The sequence below is a fragment of the Ischnura elegans genome, chromosome 5, assembly GCF_921293095.1.
Source record: "Ischnura elegans chromosome 5, ioIscEleg1.1, whole genome shotgun sequence".
Classification (NCBI taxonomy): Eukaryota; Metazoa; Arthropoda; class Insecta; order Odonata; family Coenagrionidae; genus Ischnura; species Ischnura elegans.
Genome location: NC_060250.1, coordinates 16,251,515 through 16,271,101, shown reverse-complemented (window position 1 = coordinate 16,271,101; position 19,587 = coordinate 16,251,515). Strand labels below are relative to the sequence as shown.

At 36.4% G+C, this 19,587-nt stretch overlaps 1 protein-coding gene across 1 annotated transcript in view; it reads left to right on the top strand.

Moving 5' to 3' along the window:
• LOC124158532 (laminin subunit alpha) overlaps window positions 1-19,587 on the top strand; it is a 115,621-nt gene that overhangs the window by 44,843 nt on the left and 51,191 nt on the right. The window contains exons 12-27 of the mRNA XM_046533669.1: window positions 364-528; window positions 1,841-1,999; window positions 2,551-2,807; window positions 3,283-3,558; window positions 7,223-7,447; window positions 7,743-7,917; window positions 8,458-8,588; window positions 9,169-9,321; window positions 10,733-10,913; window positions 12,029-12,186; window positions 13,366-13,522; window positions 13,872-14,108; window positions 14,798-14,960; window positions 15,469-15,589; window positions 16,159-16,323; window positions 18,393-18,645. Of these exons, the coding sequence (XP_046389625.1) occupies window positions 364-528; window positions 1,841-1,999; window positions 2,551-2,807; window positions 3,283-3,558; window positions 7,223-7,447; window positions 7,743-7,917; window positions 8,458-8,588; window positions 9,169-9,321; window positions 10,733-10,913; window positions 12,029-12,186; window positions 13,366-13,522; window positions 13,872-14,108; window positions 14,798-14,960; window positions 15,469-15,589; window positions 16,159-16,323; window positions 18,393-18,645 (2,976 nt within the window). The remainder of the gene's footprint in view (window positions 1-363; window positions 529-1,840; window positions 2,000-2,550; window positions 2,808-3,282; window positions 3,559-7,222; window positions 7,448-7,742; window positions 7,918-8,457; window positions 8,589-9,168; window positions 9,322-10,732; window positions 10,914-12,028; window positions 12,187-13,365; window positions 13,523-13,871; window positions 14,109-14,797; window positions 14,961-15,468; window positions 15,590-16,158; window positions 16,324-18,392; window positions 18,646-19,587) is intronic.

Below are 19,587 nucleotides of genomic sequence, written 5' to 3'. Positions count from 1 at the left end.
CCGATTTGAAACCACGGGCATGAAGAAATTGAATCACTCCGCGCACAACAACTCGAGACGGAACAGGCACCGAGGTGGCGGGACGCGACGTCCAGGACTCCATTTCAACGAGTTACTGTGACTCTGTTTTCAAGGCTACTGAGCCTATCTCCCTCTCATTCTATTCAGAAGATTCCCCTTTTTTGTACAATGTAGCCACATTTGTCAAAAAGTGCCTCTAGCGATCTACACACCAAAACGTAACTTACTTTCTGGATGGCCCTCGTATATTGAGAAGCAGCATTGGAGGTAGCTGAAGATTTTCCTGCATTCAATACACATCTCACTGCCATGGCATCACTAATCTTTTCTTTTTTATTTCAGAGTGCAATTGTGATCCATCTGGAGTGGTTGAGTCATTCACTGGGTGTGGTTCGCTGCCCCCTGGAGAGCTTTGCCAGTGTAAGGAGCATGTGCGAGGCAGAATATGCAATGAGTGTGAGCCCCTGTACTGGAATCTTCAGGCTCCCAATCCTGCTGGCTGTGAAGGTTTGCTTGTCTTTCATTTTTTAGATACAAATGAATGAGGTGTGTTCACCTTGTGGCGTTATGTTGTCAAATCTTGGCAATTCGTAATATAATCCCATACACAGCAAACTCCTTTCATCTGTCACTGATAAGGTGAGGGAAAAAACTCCGCAAAACAAGAATAATTACCAGTGGAAGAAAAAAATTGTATCAAAATCACATTACATGTTCATTTAATAAGAATTTGAAGGTATAAATAATCAATATAAGAAGTATTTCAGTAATAACAATTAGTAACTAATAATCTGGCAACGAACCTTAAACAATACAAAAAAATATGTACAAAAGGTAAGTGTGTCAACATCAAAAACTAAGTTGAGAATTGCTGTCAAAGGTCGAGCGATGTAACTATGCCGAGAGGGAGGTCGGAAAAAGACAGGGTGCGAGAGTGGAGGGGAAATGATCACCGACGGAGGGGAGGTTACTTCAAAGCTGAAGAAATGCTACCCCCAAAAATAAAATGCCGGTCTGCGCCAACAATCCAATCTTCCCAGCAGCACCCTTGTTGACGGGAAACTCTGGAACAGTTTGCATCATCCAAGTAGGGGTTGGGAGGAAAAGCGTACGGCCGAGCTTCTTCTCCTCAATCTTCTCGATGAAGACCCAGCCAAGTGGGGTGATGGACTGTTCAGGGAGGCCATTGGAAGTCAAGGAGGGTAAAGACATGATAGGATGAGGTCTTGGAGGGAGAGAGAGTTTTGATGGGTGAAAAGTTGACTACTTCTATTCCAAACTGCAGATTATGCCTCAGCACCAACTTTACCCAGGTTTTAGAGATCCAGGTTGTAGTCCGCCGTACTTGCTATTTAAGTCTTGATAACCAGGTATGGCAGGTTCGGATGGTCGAGTTCCGGAGAATTTTCAGAGGAATTACTGGGGGGGGGAGGTGAATATACAAAAAAATGCCACAAACTTTTACTTTAGCTCATCTTAAGCCCAAGAAGAAATGCAATGCAAAGGATTCCCTGGGTAATTGTTTACTAAAACTCACAGTTGGAAATCTAGGAATCTTGGTTCAAGTCCAGGTCATACTAAATGATTTATTTTTCCTGTGATTAATGTAGTGAATTGTATTGAATAGTTGATATTTTCATTCTCCTGATGTACTAAAAGCTTTAATAAATTAAGCGCATGAAAAAGCCAATAGTAAAAGGGCTGTTAAAATTATTTTGATATTAATGTAAAGATTTTATGCAAATTAGACTAATGATGTTCATTTGAATTAATTTTCTTGTAATAAACAGAGTGAAGAATTTGATTGTTTCTTTTTCAGACTGCGATTGCCATACACCAGGAGTGATGGGAGGAATTGGAGAATGTGATGAGAAGACTGGACAGTGTATTTGTAAATCTTCTGTTGGCTCGCGAAGATGTGATGTGTGCAAGGATGGAACGTATAGCCTAATGGAGAAGAACTTATTTGGATGCATTGGTAATTATATCTTCCATTTTTCATATTTTTTACCTTTTATCAATCCATGATGGCTTTAATACTTCTAAAAGGTCACTTGATGCATCTACCTTGAAAATGACTTTTAGTAGAAATTCGTGTTTGAAAGATTAGAAATGTAATCATCATTATTTGCTCGTTCATTTGCTGCATGTGTTGCATTCTGCAGGATAAACACACTTTTTGATGCCTTACATAGGTTTGTCAACTTACGAACAAGCTCGTTGTACACATCTTGTTCGCATGTTGAAGACTTACTGTATATGTGCATGATTTAATTGCATATATCGTACTCGAAAGCTATACTGAAGTGTGAGTATTAGTAAGGAAGATTGGAGAGACAAGGAATTTTAATATGTTGAGGTATGTTTTTTTTTACGATGATTCCTGAAGGAAACACACTTACGAAGTTTGCTATTACAAACCTCTGGGTTTTCGGTCCTGTAAACTTTGTAATAATGAGAGTTCACGGTATATGGTGGTAAAATGGTCATTGGTAGTAATTGATTCCTTTGGTCTTGTTTGCATTTCAGACTGTGGATGTGACATTGGTGGCTCCATCACGAGCATTTGCCAGAAGGACTCAGGTCAGTGTCCATGCAAGCCGAGGATTGAGGGGCTGACATGCACAGAGCCATTGAAAGCACACTATTTCCCCACGCTACACCAGTATCAGTTTGAGGCCGAGGATGGCAGGACAGCTGCCTTCACTCCTGTGCGATACGGGTTCAACGAGCAAAATTTTGCCAACTTCTCGTGGAAGGGATATGCCGTGTTTTCCCAACTTCAGGTTTGGAAAAAGTAGATTTGTTAATGCTTACTACACATTCCCAGCAACTGTGCTAGGATTAATTTGGTCAAAGGGGCCAAATGCCATAGTTAAACCTTATCATTTTTATAAAAAATGTTTAGCCATATTTTTTGCTTTTATTCATCCCTTATAATGTTAGGGTCTGTGAGAGATGGTACAATTTGTTCCAACCGTGTTTAAAGTAGATTTTTTGCTTTGATTTGCTTTATTGTTAACTTAGCCATGATGGAAAAATCCACACCAATAACAGGGTATCAAAAAGACTAACAACCCTTGGTTGATTTCAAGTTAAAATTGTAAAATTAATAATTAATAAATGCTAATATATTCAATAAACTGAGGAACGATAGAATTTATTTATGTGATTGATTTATAAAATCTTATCATGAGATAAATTTACAAAATTCACCTCATAGCATAACCAGTTCTTATTACATTTCAATTTTATTTTCAGAATGAAATCATTCAAGATGTATACATTGAGAAGTCATCCATATATCGTATGGTTCTTCGTTATGTCAATCCAAGTGGGGAGTCTGCTCTCGGGACAGTTACCATCACACCCGACAACCCAAGTGATATTGAGCAAACTTTCCACGTCGTCTTGAAAGCCAACAATCAGCCCACTTTTGTCACTGTGTCTGGCCCATCGGGGTCAATCCCATCCCCAATGGTCATGAACCCTGGAAGGTGGTCCATCAAAATCAAAGTGGACCAGTATGTGCTTCTGGTAAGCTCCTCCTTGAAAACTGCTGAGCTTTACCCAATTTTTTCATTCAGCAATATTTTTATGAGTGTCTATTTATATGATATGATTCTGTCACTTTCCGTCTTTAAAACTGTTGTTCAATTAAAAGCCAAGCATGGCATTACCATCACTGTTCTTACTATCTGATTGGCTGATAGGCAGTACTAGCGATGGTTTCAGAGATGGAAAAAGGGACGAGTGATAAGAAAATGGATGGAATTTCTATCCTGGGGGTCATCACAGACAATGGTTGTTTTCAGCCATCATTGGAGCAATTGCTAGAGCTATCATTCAGATGAGACAGAAAAAGTGATCATGTCATTCAGGCTTTTACACTGATGAATGGTTCCAACCTTCTAGGCCATAATCTCTTTTTCCAAGCTTCTTGTTATTCTTTAGCAGCATCTGAAAGATGAGTTTAATCAGTGTTGGTTTGTTGGTCATTTTCTATCAAGCCTGTGCACTTTAACTCCTTCTATGGAGACTTCAAGGATCTGGTTGATCACTTCCACTACCTGCCAATGATCACCATCACTAACACTTTCACCATTAATGATATGATATGATGTGATATGATTTATTGGTTCCAATATTTCACGTTGTAAAATATATAACTAGTCATATGTAACACATACATAAAAAATACATTTTGTGATAAGAACACTCCTCAAAAAACTTGTACATGCTACCATTATTTTATTCCAACAGAAAACTTTACAGCTTATTTTTTAATGTAGCTCTTGATGGAGTATTTAAATGCTGAGAGGCAAAATTATACACTCTTATTGTCATATGAAAGGGGCTCTTGTTGTATATTGAAGTCAAGTGACTTATTCAATTCAATTCATTTATTTACGGGATAACCCATTAACATATTCTTACATATAGTTTTACATATGATAAACAATACAAAATACTGAACACACATGCAATAAACCCAGAAAAAGAAGAAAAAAAAATCTATACAGAATTGCACATCAATGAATAAAACATGTAGAGAGATACAACAAAATAAAATTTAAAGTATAAACATGTTCTCCAGTAAAAAAGTTCATCTTTGCCACAGGTGACATTTGAATCTGGAAAAGGACATAGAGAAATCGTAACTTTGGCCGAGTCTATTAAAATTCCTCATCATTCTAGATAGCGGGGAGTTAAAGGCATAATTTGTTCTATGGTAGTTAATAACAAATGGGTGCGGATTTCTGGAATTATGTCGGGGTGCGTTAAAATTTACTAAAGAAAGAAGAAAGGAACAGTCAATATAAGAATTAATAATTTTGTAAAGGAATTGGGCATCAATGGAGGAACGCCTGTCAGATAAGGATTTCAGATTTAAAAGGGAAAGAAGATATGAAGTATTGTAATCAGAATGAGGTATTCCTAATTTGAAATTAATAAATTTGAGAAATTTGTTTTGGACCCGTTCAAGCCATATTGAGTCTGTATTATAATAAGGTGACCAGTTTACAATAGAGTATTCTAATTTTGAGCGTACCAGAGCTATATAAATAGTCCTTAAAGCATGAAGATTGTTAAATTTTAGACAGGTTCTCTTTATGAAACCTAAATTCTTTAGGGCATCGCAGACAGTTCGGTCTAGATGTACCTTGAATGAGAGCTGGCTGTCAAACCAAACACCTAAATCGCAGACAGCAGTAGGTCTACCTAATACAGTGGAATTAATGGTATACTCATGATAGTAGGGCGTGCAAGAGTGATGGAAAGTCATTACACTACATTTTGGTACATTGAGTGATAACTCATTTGCATCAGCCCACTGCACTAGTTGGTCAATGTTTTTCTATAGCACATGAGAATCCTGCAGGGAAGCAATATGTTTATAAATCTTTAAGTCATCAGCAAAGAGCAGGAAGTTAACGTCATCGAATATATTATGAATATCATTTATAAAAAGACAAAATAGTAAAGGTCCTAGATGACTGCCCTGAGGTACACCAGATAGACAGGGAAACGGCTCAGAAAAAAACATGATTAATACGGACCATTAGAGATCTGGATTTTAGGTAGTTCTCAAACCAGCTTAAGAGCTTGCCATGAATACCTAAGGAATACAATTTGGATATCAATAACTTGTGGTTCACTCGATCAAAAGCCTTACTGAAGTCAGTGTATATCACATCAGTTTGATAATTGGACTCCAAACCACTAACTATAAAATCTTGCAGCACCAATAGATTAGTTGAGGTTGATCGACCGCGCATAAAGCCATGTTGCTGTGGTACTATAATATTTTTGAAGACAGATGTGCATCCTCAGTATGTTGAGGTAGATCCCCATGCACTTGAGTGTTTGTAGTGAGTTGTTTCAAATTATCCTTTACATATAAGCATAAGTAGTCGATTTTACAAGGAATTTAACTGAAGGAATTTTAATTGTTTAAAATGAGGTTTGCAAAGTGTGCCACTGGGGTAGCTTTGCTGTATACTTGATACCTCTTTTTAGCATTGCAAACACAAGGTGAAAGCAAAAAATGCTACAAGATGTTGATCTCTAGTAAATGATTATTTTATGTATCTCCTTAGCTCTAATTATTTATTCATTGGATGTTACTTTTGTGATTTTCTCTCAAGTTCATGCACATGGGGTGTTCCTGACTCCTCAACAGATTTTTTTGCATAATGTAATGCACAATTTTTTTTAATGGTGTGTTCAGGACACCCCATGTAAGTAAAGTTGCGAGCAAAAATGATGCAAATGGTATGAGAAGTGTTTTCCAGTGGATTATAGTAAAATGTAAAAGCACATGTCTTATTTTAACCAAAATGCCCACATTTCAAAGTAGTAAGTAAAAGTAGAACAAAATAAAGTTTGTAAAAAAATTGGCTGCAGAAAATTGAATGCCACGAACATGATCCCCTTTTGAAGCTTCTGTGAAGGAAGTGTTCGTTAAGATTGCCTGAGAATTTTGGTGTCATTCTAATGAAAAATATTATATTCCAGCTACTGAAGAGGATATGTCATTGTTGTGAAGGTATAAAATGGCACAATGAAATATGTATTGGGTATAGTGTCCAGAGCACTTCGCACGAGTAATGCTGGGTTAACACATTCACTACAGTGCTGGCAACCTGAATCAGTGGGCCTCAGGCATCATTGGGGCCCACTGATTGGTTACTGGTGTACTACATTCTAGTGTGTTGTTAACTCATTGCTACAGAATTCTCATATTACCTACATTTGCTGTCACCCTCCAATAATAACTAATTATGAGAATTCATTTTCTTTTGCTTTAAATAATCGTTATTGAATTTATAATATTATATGTATTTATTATTATGTTTATTTTATGACTATGCATTTGATACATGGATGTTATCTGTATTTGATTTTAATGTTCCTCATTGAATTATTATTCTTATGGTGTATAAATGGGAAGGTTTGTGCAGTTAACAGGACTTGCTTAACCCTTTTGGAACGACCCCTTTTTAATGTAATGGATCAGGGATGCAGTACTTCTTGGGTCACTTTATACGCTAAAGAGTAAATGTTTTTGTCAGGGAAAGATGCTATTTTAAATTTGTGTGCTATGAATGTAGAATTTACCTAAGATTTATTTGACTGCGTGTTGCTTATTTTAGTTAGCTCATGCATTATATCTTCTTCCATTGCTCATTATCTGCAGGATTACTTTGTCATCATGCCATCTGCTTTCTATGAAGCAACAATCCTCTCCAAGAGTGTCAACAATCCTTGCTTGGCTGTCAGTGGCAATAGCAGTGGAAATACACTTTGTCGACACTTCCAGTATCCTAAAGTGTCCCAATTTGACATGGTTCATGGAGAAGGTGGTTTCCTTCCTGAAGACAATGAAAGGAGGCCACTGAAGGAATACTTCACTGATGAAAAGGTGAATGGAGCACAAAATTCAACCAAAAAAGAAATGTTAAGGTTTTAAGCCAAAATGGATTGTTGTATACATTTGCAGTTAAGTTTTTATCTGGAACAGAATGCTATTCGCAAATGGACTTGAAATGCATTGTAAGAGAAAACATGAATTGTGCAATAGCACGTTAAGAGTCTCTGAAATCAGTTTTTGTTTGACATGGCAGTGCAGACTTTATTTTCCATTTCAATTAGCTTTTGTAACATTTCCTTTGTTGGCTATATGAACTCATCAGGTAATTTACTCTGCATATTAACAGGTCCTGGAACATTTTGGAGAGGAAGAAATGCCGTTACTCAATCAGAAACAGTCAGAGATTCACTTGGACTTAAGTCTTTCTAGGGTAGGGCCGTATATTATTGTCATTAACTATTTTACCCCTGATGAGGATGCTGAAGTTTCAACTGTGGAGATTGAAGCAAGCTCTACTACAGGTAACTCATATCATTTTTTGTTCTTTCTGTGATGAAATATGGAACTAATTTTTCTGAGAGTAATGAATATTTATCTCTCAATAAAAGGATATGTGCCAAACCAGAATAGGCATTAATCATGAAAAAACAAGCACATAATTGCCATTAGGGACTGATGCCTATTGTTAAATGTTTAATCTGTTATGCCCCTTGTTTTTGTACTTTTCACAGTCAAGGTAATTATATTGTCGCTAGGAATTGGGAATCAGAAGCTTTTTATTGGTGTATATGTTGAAGAAGGTGATTACAAAATCTCAAACTATTGAAATGTTTTTGGGCTTTTTCTGATTATGGTTCCAAACTGTTCCAAAATGAACCACAAAAAATTAATGCTCAGTTGAAGAATGTTTAGAAGTATTGCATAGGCCTCAAATATTGAAAAATAGTAATTTTCCTAGTGAAACGCGATCATTAGCCTATTTTACTGGGGCATGCTGCTGATTCTTATTTGAAATGTATGTATCAATAGTTTAAAGAGCAATCGTTTTTACTTATTTTCAGGGAGACAGAAAGGAAAAGTTTCTCTCTACCCTTGTCATTACACATTCCTGTGCCGCCAAGCAGTGAAGGACAAGTATGGAAAGATTGGAGTTTTCAACTTTGATTCGAATTACATCGGTTTAGTCCTTAAGGTGAGATGGGCTTCCATTACAAGGAACATTGATTGCAGAGGTGCTCTGTTCTGATAAGCATGATGGTCAGCAAGGAAAATTGATTATTCTTCTACATTTTTTTCTACTGTAAAAAAACTTGATTTATCCAACAGACTTTTATAATTGTTTAAAACCATTTATAGTGATAAAAAATTGTTATGGACTATTCAATTCAAATTCATAATAGTCACTGTCTTTGCGGCATTAACAAGCATCGATTTTAACCCTTAGACTGCGTGAACGTTTTTATACGTTTTGTATGCTGACCGAGAAAAAAGATTTTTAAACCTTCGACCATTGCTCAACTACCTTCTTCAGTTTCCCAAAATTTTTTTTGCTGCCCGGTAAGAGCCCAATTGTACCTTCCCTCACGGTAGGGATCGCTAGTGCAGCTTAACTCTCCCTGACCATCCCTGAAAAACAAAGCGTTTAAAAATGTTCCCTCGGCCTAAGGTAGCTTAATAATTATCAACGTGGATTCAATGTCAATATTCCACTGGGGATGTTGGTAATTTTGTATGGTCTTAACTATTTCTTACATATTTTATGAACATTTCAGGGTGATGAGAACTCAAATGTAGCAATTGAGTCTATTGTGGCCATACCTCAAGATAAGTGGTCGACAGATTACATTGAGCCTAAATCTGCTTGTGTCAGGAAAAATGGAGTTTGCGTGCCCTCTGCCTTCCCCATTGCACCAGATTCGAAAAAGGTGAGTAACCAGTAAATACTAGTTGGAAGAAAACCTCTAGTCTGTTTTTCTCAGCATTGCTTAAATGTATTACATAATTACACACTATGGATTCCTTTTGCATCCGTGGGAGTGTCATATTGAATGATTGCTGGGAATTATTGGGATGTTTCTCCCGGAGGTCATTGGCATATCGAGGAATATGCTTTGGGGGTGGATGGGATGGCCTGGGGTGGCGACCCTTCCCCAGGCAATGGGGGCTCCTTGAAAACTTTTGAAAAATGACATGCCTGGAAATACATTTTACGTCATTGTGGCACTAAAGATTTAACTTTAAGCAGATGCATTTATTACATCTCAAAACAAGACAATATTTTTAAATATTTTTTTTATTTCTCTGAGGCTTTGGGGGGTATCTAACTCCTCATCCCCTCCTTAGTTACGCCACTGCCACAGGTAATGGCTCAACAGGATGTCCACTGACCTGAAAATCTGGAAAAATCATTGAACAACATCATAATAAAAAAGTTCCATCGATGTCCTCAACTGTGCAAAACTTTGTCTAAAATGAGACTTCAAAATAAGCATTCATTGGAACTTTTATTTTTGTGCTTGATAAAAAGCATATTGTCACTTAATGAAGTTCATTTAAAACATTTTCAGCGTGAGTCAGACTGTATTTGTAATCTGGCATCCTTCCAGTAGAAAGTTAATTTGGAGTAAATTGTTGGCTTTGGTGGTGGTAGGTTTGAGACATTGCCCACTTTACTGATGTCTCAGTTGGAGTCCTTTCTGCATATATATCAGCTGAGGACATAGGTGCTTGTAAACTTGTGGTAGTTTTAGCCCCTTATATAGCCAGATACAATCCTAAGGGCTCTTCTGGAAATCAGGAATGGATGAAGTCCCTGCATTGTTCAGTCAAGCATCATAAAAAAATGTCTGAGGGACTGTTTATGCCATTTCTCTTGACTGAGATAAATTTTTGATCTTGTTCTATATATAAGCGCCTGTAGTAATGGATTTAAGTTTTAGTTTCTAAATGCTACTCAATAGTAGTGAAAGTAAGGCAAATCCTATCATGCTTGAAATATGACCTGAATTATTGTATGTATTTTGGTTTGTTGTAATAAGTAAATCTTCATAAAGCTGAATGTTTCTATAATTGATGAATGTTATACAGTTGTTAATAGTAGGAATAAAATCAATTGCCGGCCTCGGTGGCAGCGGGTTAACGTCCTCGCCTGCCAAACAAGAGGTCGTGGGTTCGAGTCCCGCGTGGGTAGATTTCCCCTGCCCAGGGCATGGTTGTTCGTGTACGTTTAATTGTTAAATTTGTTGAATACCCTGATATAAAATGGCCAATATGAGCTGTATTCGGTGGTCTGAGAATAAAATAAAAATAAAATTAATCTGTTTTGGGTCCTTCCAGGTTGAATTTGAGCTTGGAAATGAAGATCAGATGTCTTCAAGGCTTCCAGCTGGCATTTCTGACAATACTACTGGTCTTATCTATTTGAGTCATGTTGATGCAATGGTTGATGTCATTGGAAAAGTTCCACAAGAAGGCTCGTATGTCTTTGTCACCCACTACTACCAACCAGAATTCCCAGGTAAGGCATTGAGTCCTGGGATGTACAAATTGAGATTTTAAATTCACATTTATTTTGTGCTAAAACCTACGGTTGAAATGAGATAGTCCATACAGGAAGGTAACCCTAAAACTATGTAATTAGTTTAAAGAAAAATAACTAAGTGACAAGCAGTTTGGAGATTTTGTTGGCATTGAGGCTAGAGTGTTGGCTTCCCAGCCTGTGAGTCCAGGGTCGAATCCTGATGGTAGCAGAGCTTTTTCAGGGACTGCCCAATCCCTGCTGAGAGAGCCCTTAAAGTGCAGCACTCTGTCCATCAGACGGGACATTAACCCATAGTCCCTGTAGTATCTTCTGTAAAGAGCTGTTAATGTCAATGCCAGGTTTATCTCCACCTTCTTCCCTACCCCTCCCTCTGGCACAAATTTCATATGTGGTTGTTAGTCCCCTCCAAATACCATACCATACCAGACAAGCCGTTTACAGCTTCAAATGCCTGTGCAATAAGTGACTCTGCATGCAGTTGTGTGTATGGTTGTGAAAACAAAAACACAAAAGGAGGAAATTTCATGTAAAAAATCATTTGGCTTGTCCGAGATTTGAACCTAAATCTTGTGATTTAGAAATTCTTTGTGGATGATTAAGGCCTGAAGATGTATCTGGAATTGTACCTGAATGGAAATCAGAATATCTAGGTTTCAAATCCTGGTAAAGTCAAATTAAAATTTGCTGGTAAATTCTTCACTTTGCATATATTAAGTTGTAATTTGTGCAATTTTGAGCATTTTTGTAATATCTCCCACTAATGTTGAGCATAAAAATCTGAAATGTTGTAAATTACTCTCTTATTGGAACACATTAGTCATATTTTACTTTTCACTTATAACTGTCATATGCTAATGAGTAACTGAATAGGTGTTTGTACTTTCCCTAACTCCAATTGTTTGCACATCATTCAAAGTGAGAGGCTTTAAAGCCTGGTATATCTCTTAATCAGATGTTTTGTTTTCAAAATCTCGTGAAAATGTCATTCATTTTTCTTGCATACATACCTAAATGCTTGTAATTAGATGATTTCATTAAGCTATCTCTCTTCAAGAGCCTTTATAACTGATCTCTTCTTTCTGTTTTGAAAGAGTTTGATGTGGATGTGTTGGTGCAGAACGGCCAGATTTACGAAGCATCGATTCCCATTGAGCATTGTCCATCATCCTCTGGCTGCCGCTCTATTGTGAAACAGCCCAATGGAAACATTCATTTTGAATTGATGGAGAACTTCCTCCTCACCTTCAAGGTATCCAATGCTTTTTCTTTAATTGAAAGTTTTCTCTAATTGCTCACACAATTATATTGTGCATGTAAAAAAATCATTGAATAGGATGAGGGTGAGTATTTTACCATTAAAACTACCCTAATTTGAATACCCGTGGATCAGAAAAATGAAAGATGACTTGGTACAAGGGTACTAAGTACATGTATGAAATGTGGGTTGCATTTTACAGGGGGCATCCTTTTTTTTCTTGCATTACAAGATTTGACTTTGATTAGTTTTGCTGACTTAATGCAGTATCTGTAAAATTGTCACTATAATGATGTGTACCTGCAGTGCAGCCTTGAACTTACAAACAGTAATAGTCCATTAAAATATGTCCTCCAGTAAGAAGTACTGAAGCAAAGAAAACTTCATTTTTTCGTAATGATTTTTTGGTGAAAGACTATGGGATAGGATTAAGGAGCTGCATTAGGTTTTCCTTAAAGCATGTCAGAGAATTTTATAATGCTACTCCATACCTACTGAATAACAATTGCAAATTCTAAAATAGGATCAAAGGGAAGGGGATGTGATTTTTAAAACTATTTTCTGCATTCGAGCAAGATATTGTAATTCTTCAAGATGGTGACTGTTATGCATAAATACCAGCCATCTGTAAACTTTTTTTGTGTGGTATCAGTGATCCAGGTTAATGCTGAACCAAATCAAATTTGATGAAATCAGAGGAAGTCAAGTCCTTTATATTTTTTCCGGGCTTCAACGATTTTTAATTAAATGTTTTGTTTCACCTCAAAGTTGATCAGTCATTGAATTAGCAATGAAAATGAGCAAAGAAAGCCTGTCAACAATCTAATGAAAAAAATACATATGACATTATTTTAGTTACTCAAGATGAAGTGGATTTTGGATGTTAGCTTACATCATTAAAATTGTCATTTTAAAATTGTATTATGCAAAGAAAATTATAGTAAAATTTAGTTTCAGAAATTTTTTCTTTGTTTTCTGAGAAGTTTCCAATTGTAACATGGGTACCCGATAATACGATGTAAACTCCGTCCCCTGAGAACGACATTATAAATATATTTTACCAAATGTAACCATTGTGGTGCCATAAATGATGCCTGATGTTTTTGACTCAGTTGATATTCTTGGTGTTTTATAGTCTCAATTCATAGTGTGAACTTTTTTTTCCTTTTTCAGGAGCCTAACCATAAAACTGTATGGCTTGACTATGTGATTGTGATTCCCTCTGATCAATTTACTGAAAATATATTGTATGAAGAGCATTTGGACCAGACAGGTCGTTTCTTGAAGCAGTGTGCAAAGAATGAGTTCCATATGGACAGGAAAACCTCAGGTTAGTGATCAAAGGTAGAAGATAATATGTACAATGTATGTAAATCCAAACCAAAAATAGTTTTACTTAAAATTGAATAAATTTCATCATGTTGATATTTGTATTCCCCGGAGATCTTGAATTTTGTGATAGAATTTTATATTTACCTTTCTTGTTACCAGGAATTAAATACTAGTTATTTTCTTTGGTGGCTCAAATCTATAGAAATATTGATGGAGAATTTTAGTGATGGTGTCCTGGGTAAAAATACTATTGTTTCTGCCTGTTAGATTTGTCTGATGTAGAACTTTGGATTTTAATTAAAGTGTTCACTTGTGTGCTGGTAGCTATTAATTTGTAATCATTGCAGATTTTTGCCGGGAAGCTGTTTTCTCCATAACATCGGATTACAACAATGGAGCTTTGCCTTGTCATTGTGACATTGAGGGCTCATTGAGCTTTGAGTGCGAGAAGTTTGGTGGCCAGTGTGCTTGCAAACCAAACGTGATTGGGAGGAAGTGTGAGCACTGCAAGACGGGATATTATGGATTCCCAGATTGCAGACCTTGCAGCTGCCCCTCCACTGCCATCTGCGATCCTGAAAGCGGTACTTATCATTCACTCTCCATTTCAACTCTCAACGCCAGTATTGTTTGTCTATTTTCAATTAGAGTTCTTTCCTTTGCTACTTGTGGTGATAGTTTTTATGACTAATATCAGTGGCATTTGGTGACCATAAGTGGTAGTGAATTGCTTGACTGACTTTCTCTGTGTTACAGCATTTGACACCCGCTGTCTCTCTGTAACAGGTTAATCGAGTAACAGCTGTACTGAAATAATTTTAGGTAATTTTAGTTTTTGAGGATGTTTCTCTGTTAACTCTTCATTCCTCCGTAAGTTTAGAAACATCTGTCATTTTGTGCAATGATCGCATAAGTAACTGAGGAGATGAAAAAATTATTGTTTAGAAATCTAAAATAATTAGCATCACAGCCTTACATTTTGCAATTTGGCTGCCAAATTAAATTAAGAGGTACCTACTACATCATGTGGAAACTGTCTTACAAAGATTACAGAATTAGTACCATTTTCTGGCCAACTGAATGGAAAGATATATTTCATCCTGATAATGAAGGCCGCATGCATGCAGCTTCAAATTTACCTGTATTTCGAATAACAGGAGTTTGAATTGATGAGGTTTTACACTCTGGTGCCAGCCAATTTGGCATCCATAAGCTAAAAATGAAACTGAATCCTTTTCTAGGTATTAATTTGTTTTTCCTGAATGAAACACAGGCTCCTGCATTTGTCCACCAAGAGTGACTGGAAGAAACTGTGATCAGTGTGTACCGTATACATATGGATATGATCAGATTATTGGTTGTGAAGAGTGCAACTGTAATCCCCTTGGTGTTGAAAGAGGAAATTTGCAGTGTGACCTACTGACTGGGCTGTGCAAGTAAGTGAGACCAGAAAATAGAAATTGATAAGAAATAAAATATTTTCATTGGTATGGCTGTCACGAAATATATTTCCAGTTAAAGGCAAATGTTTCATAATCAGTCTCGCTGAAGCATTTGAGAGATGTGAATACATTCCTGGTTAGTACCCATGAAAAATTCTAGTGGTCTTCCTGCTTGAGGAGACCTTTATACATTCAATTGTACCGCATCAATCCATTCCTGGGTTTGTCTTCTTTTTACTCTATATTGAAAATCAAACATTTTGCAGGAGTAGTAAAAGGTGATATTGCTGTACAAGTTCCTCAATTAATATGGCCAAATTCATTAAAAAGCACTTATTTAGCTTGGCTTTGTTTTTGTGTTACTTGACTAATTGTCAGTAGTTTTCTATTGCCTAATAAAGCTTTTATGTGAGCTGAATGAAATGTTTTTGAGGGTTTTATTTGTCTACATAATTTGGATTTAACATTGTATAGGTAATAATCCTCTCCTCCTCTAATGTAGATGCAAGGAAAATGTTGTTGGCCGCACGTGTGACAGCTGTATGGCAGGCTTCTCGTCGTTTCCCTTCTGTGAACTTTGCAGTTGTGACCTTCGGGGGACAACTCCAGAAATATGTGATCAGGTTTGACCTTTGAGTCCTAAAATTTTGTGACGAATGATTATAATTATGAGATGCCATGACCCAAATGCATTCCACTCTGTTGCCATTGGAGAAATCTTGGTTTTACTGGCATCAAAATTCGTGAATTTTTTTTATTGTAGATTTTCTCAGGAGAACTATATCACTTATCTACTGGCTTAGTATTATATTTCATGGTGTTTTGCATATTGTGTTCTATTTTTATCCAAGCCATATATGTAGTAACCTTTTTCACAACTTGTTTGAATTTAGAATACATTATTTATATAGTAATGACAAAGAATGAAAAAATTAGGGATGTGTTGGTTCACTTCTTTGATTCTTCATTCTGCTAGTTATTGAGCTTGGGACTGGAAATGGTACCAAAAAAATGAAATGAAATTATGAAATGTTTACCATTGTGTCAAGTGCATTTTTGATTTTAACCATATGATTATTAAACTTATTAGCTGTAAAATGTGGATGATATTTTAGAGGATTATCATTTGCACTTCAGTCTTTACTCTTTCCTTTCTCTGAATCTATGGTTTTTTACTTATTCACCTTCACAGCATTCAGCGGAGTGTTTCTGCAAGAACAATGTGAATGGACTAGCATGCGACATTTGTAAAGAGGGGACTTTCAACATACAGGAGAAGAACCCCGACGGCTGCACAAAATGCTTCTGCTTTGGAAGGACCAGCCTCTGCTCCAGCTCATCTCTCTACTGGTCACACGTATGTACCATCAATTTCCATTCTTATAATTTGTTACGCTTTACTGACAATTCCTGAGAGATGAATATTTGATAGGGTTCGAAGATTCTCTTCTTTGATGAAGCAGTCCTGTTATTTAAATTACATTAAATTGCTTCTTGGCTTCAAGTGAAATGTATATCTGAATATCCCAAAGCCTGTCAAAAGAGGGAGTAAAATTTTGGGGACTTTTACTGAGTTGACATTGGGAATCACAGATGGGAAAGTATAAAGTGCAAGCATAAAGCCAGCGGAAAATCCGTGGATAACTTTTTTTACCCATGCCAAAAATAAATTTACCCTTTATAATCGTTTTGTATGGAGTCACACTGTGGCTCAGTATTCTTAAGACATTTGTAAGACAAAGGTCACTGCCAGGAGAGAGTTCGTAGATGTTTAAAAAGTGCAAGAAAATGTCAAGAGGGTAAATTAGTCCTTACGAAAATGTTGTCAAACTTTTCCAAAAATATTTTTCGAATAATTATGCAACTGCTGTTATCTTTTATTTTAAATAGCATGAACTTCTAATTTTTTTACCATTCCAAAATGCAGAAAATTTAGAGGAATATACTTCTGTCATGCTTACCATATTGTGTTATAAATGGTTCAATTGATACTTTTTCTCGTATTTTAAAATTTCTCTTCAGTAAAAACCTGATTTTCTGGACTTGAGATAGGGAGAGGCAGCATGAATGATTGGAAAGCATGGATAATCCAAACTTTTGTTTCTATTTCTTATAAAGTTCATAATTTGCATAAAAATCAAACTATAGCCTGTTATTTTAGATTGCTTCCAGGACTCATCGAGAGTTTTCTTCATCTGACCATGGATCTTTTTAGTGGCAATAATGTCATTGTACTTGTATTCCTAATGCGCCATGTACTCCAGCAATCTGTCCATGCAGAGTAGTACTTGGCTGTTTCTCATGCGATCATCAATCCCTATGTCTCTGCTTCCACGTGCCTCACTGCCTTCACTCCCACTATTCCCTTCCTTTTCCGTTTGACCTCGTCTGGTCATGGGGTGTACATGCATGAGTACAACGAAATCTCCAGTTCCCTTGGAATGTATACAACCCTATGCAAGGCTGTGACAATAATTCTACATTTGGGATATGAAGATTACATTTGAAGGTTTTAGATAACATTTTCTTAATTTGCAATAGGTTATCCATTGAAGACACTGTCTACAATTAATCATGTATTTTTCTGCTACTCAGTATTCTGCAGTTCTAGAGCAGATGCCCAAATAAACTTGAAGCATTCCTTGTTTGCAAGTATGTAAAGAAAATAATTACATTTTTACTAGGGGTGAGCCGATAATTTTTTTTTCCGATAGCTGATACCCGATATTTAGTACCGATAACCGATATTTAGAACCGATAACTTGATCTGGTCCAATATTTCAATCCTAGATACCAGAGTATGAATGAATACTTCCTGATTTTCCTTGATGAGGTAAATACATAAATAACGTTATGGTAGAGGAAAAATTATTGGATATCGGTGCTCCAATACCGATATGCCGATAGTCCAATATCGGCCAGTATTTATATCGGAATTAATAATCGGCTCACCCCTAGACTATTTACCTCATCAAGGAAAATCAGGAAGTATTCATTCATGCTCTGGTATCTAGGATTGAAATATTGGACCAGATCAAGTTATCGGTTCTAAATATTGGTTATCGGTACTAAATATCGGGTATCGGTTATCGGAAAAAAAAGATTATCGGCTCACCCATAATTTTTACAAAGGGAATTCTAATGGAAATAGTTAACCTTTTGTACCCTTGCATGAAAATATGATAATCCTGGTGTTTTTGCTCCTAATTTTATATTACATAAAAATTGACCATGGAGAAAACATCAAATGAGAGTGAAAGTCAAGCTCAAATTATCGAAGCACAGATAATTGTGAGTTTACTGAATTTACGTAGTTCCTCTATTTTGAGGATTTCAGTTTTTCTGTGACCCTTTAAGGCATTCTGCTTGGAATTGACTGTTCTAAAAATTAAATTTGTATCTCCCAATTTTTCCCTTTCCACGTAGGTGTCCCGTATGGAAGACTGGTATCTGGCCTCAATTGATGTTGGAGGAAGCAATGTCCAACACCAGGTGACAGTTGAACCCATCAACACTCTACCAGAGATATCCAATGGAGTTGTGTCTGCTGATTTAACTGCTGAGGAATTGATTGAGAAAGTGGCATATTTTGTGGCCCCCGCATCATATCTAGGAAACAGGATCTCCTCTTATGGTGGAATGTTGAATTTCACTGTCACATACTCTCCGGGAGCTTTAGGTATGCTATGTTCATTTGTAGCATCATAGGTCTTGCATTTAATGTGCTTTTCATGATTGTGGCATTTAATGAAGGACAAAATAAGTTACATTAATTTCTTTTATCAGAAGCCAGACGTACTTTATCTTGCCTGTGTTTTCATTCTCTCATTTTTATTTCAAATACTTCCTCACGTGTGAGTCTTATACTTTTTGGATGCTATGGCTCTTTTGACAACCCTCTTATCTGGAGTCCTTCCTGGCTGAAGACTTATCTTGTAGCTAGGGCTGGTCCTCAATATAATTTTTTTTGGGTTAATATTTTTCAATTTTGATCCATTAACAGTGTAAAATATGTATGTTATGCATACAGTATTTTTATTAAACTTTTATCTTATTGTTCTAATGGTTGTCAAATGAGAAAACTGCACATTTTATGAGTAGCTAGCTTTAGAAGGCTCTTGTATGTGCGGTAGTTGAATATTTTCTCAATTTTTGAAAAAAAAGGGCAAGAAAAACTCCATGATATAATTTGGAAAGGGAAATAAAATTCCCTTTGTACGTTTCACACTGAGTAGATAATAATGCAGGTGAGGATACCAAATTAAGATGCTTAAGGAGGGCTCAGAGGAAAACTGCTTCATGTTTTTGTGCGAATCACAATAAATATGCTTCATCGCTGTGACTCAGTTATTGATTGTCATACTATATGCGTTTAGGTAACAAAAATTGACATAACCTATGCAAGCAGGGCCTGTGGCATCAGAGCACATTTTGTTCAAACTTAACCCTTTTACTGCCAGTCCATTTTGGGTGGGATGTACGAAGACTGCCAAGGCTATTTTCCGGAATTTGCAACATTTCAGATTTTAAAATTTTTCAGCTACTTGATTTTATTTAATGCATCTAGATTTTTTCCCAATACTTAAGATATACATATTAATATCTTATAACCATAGATAGG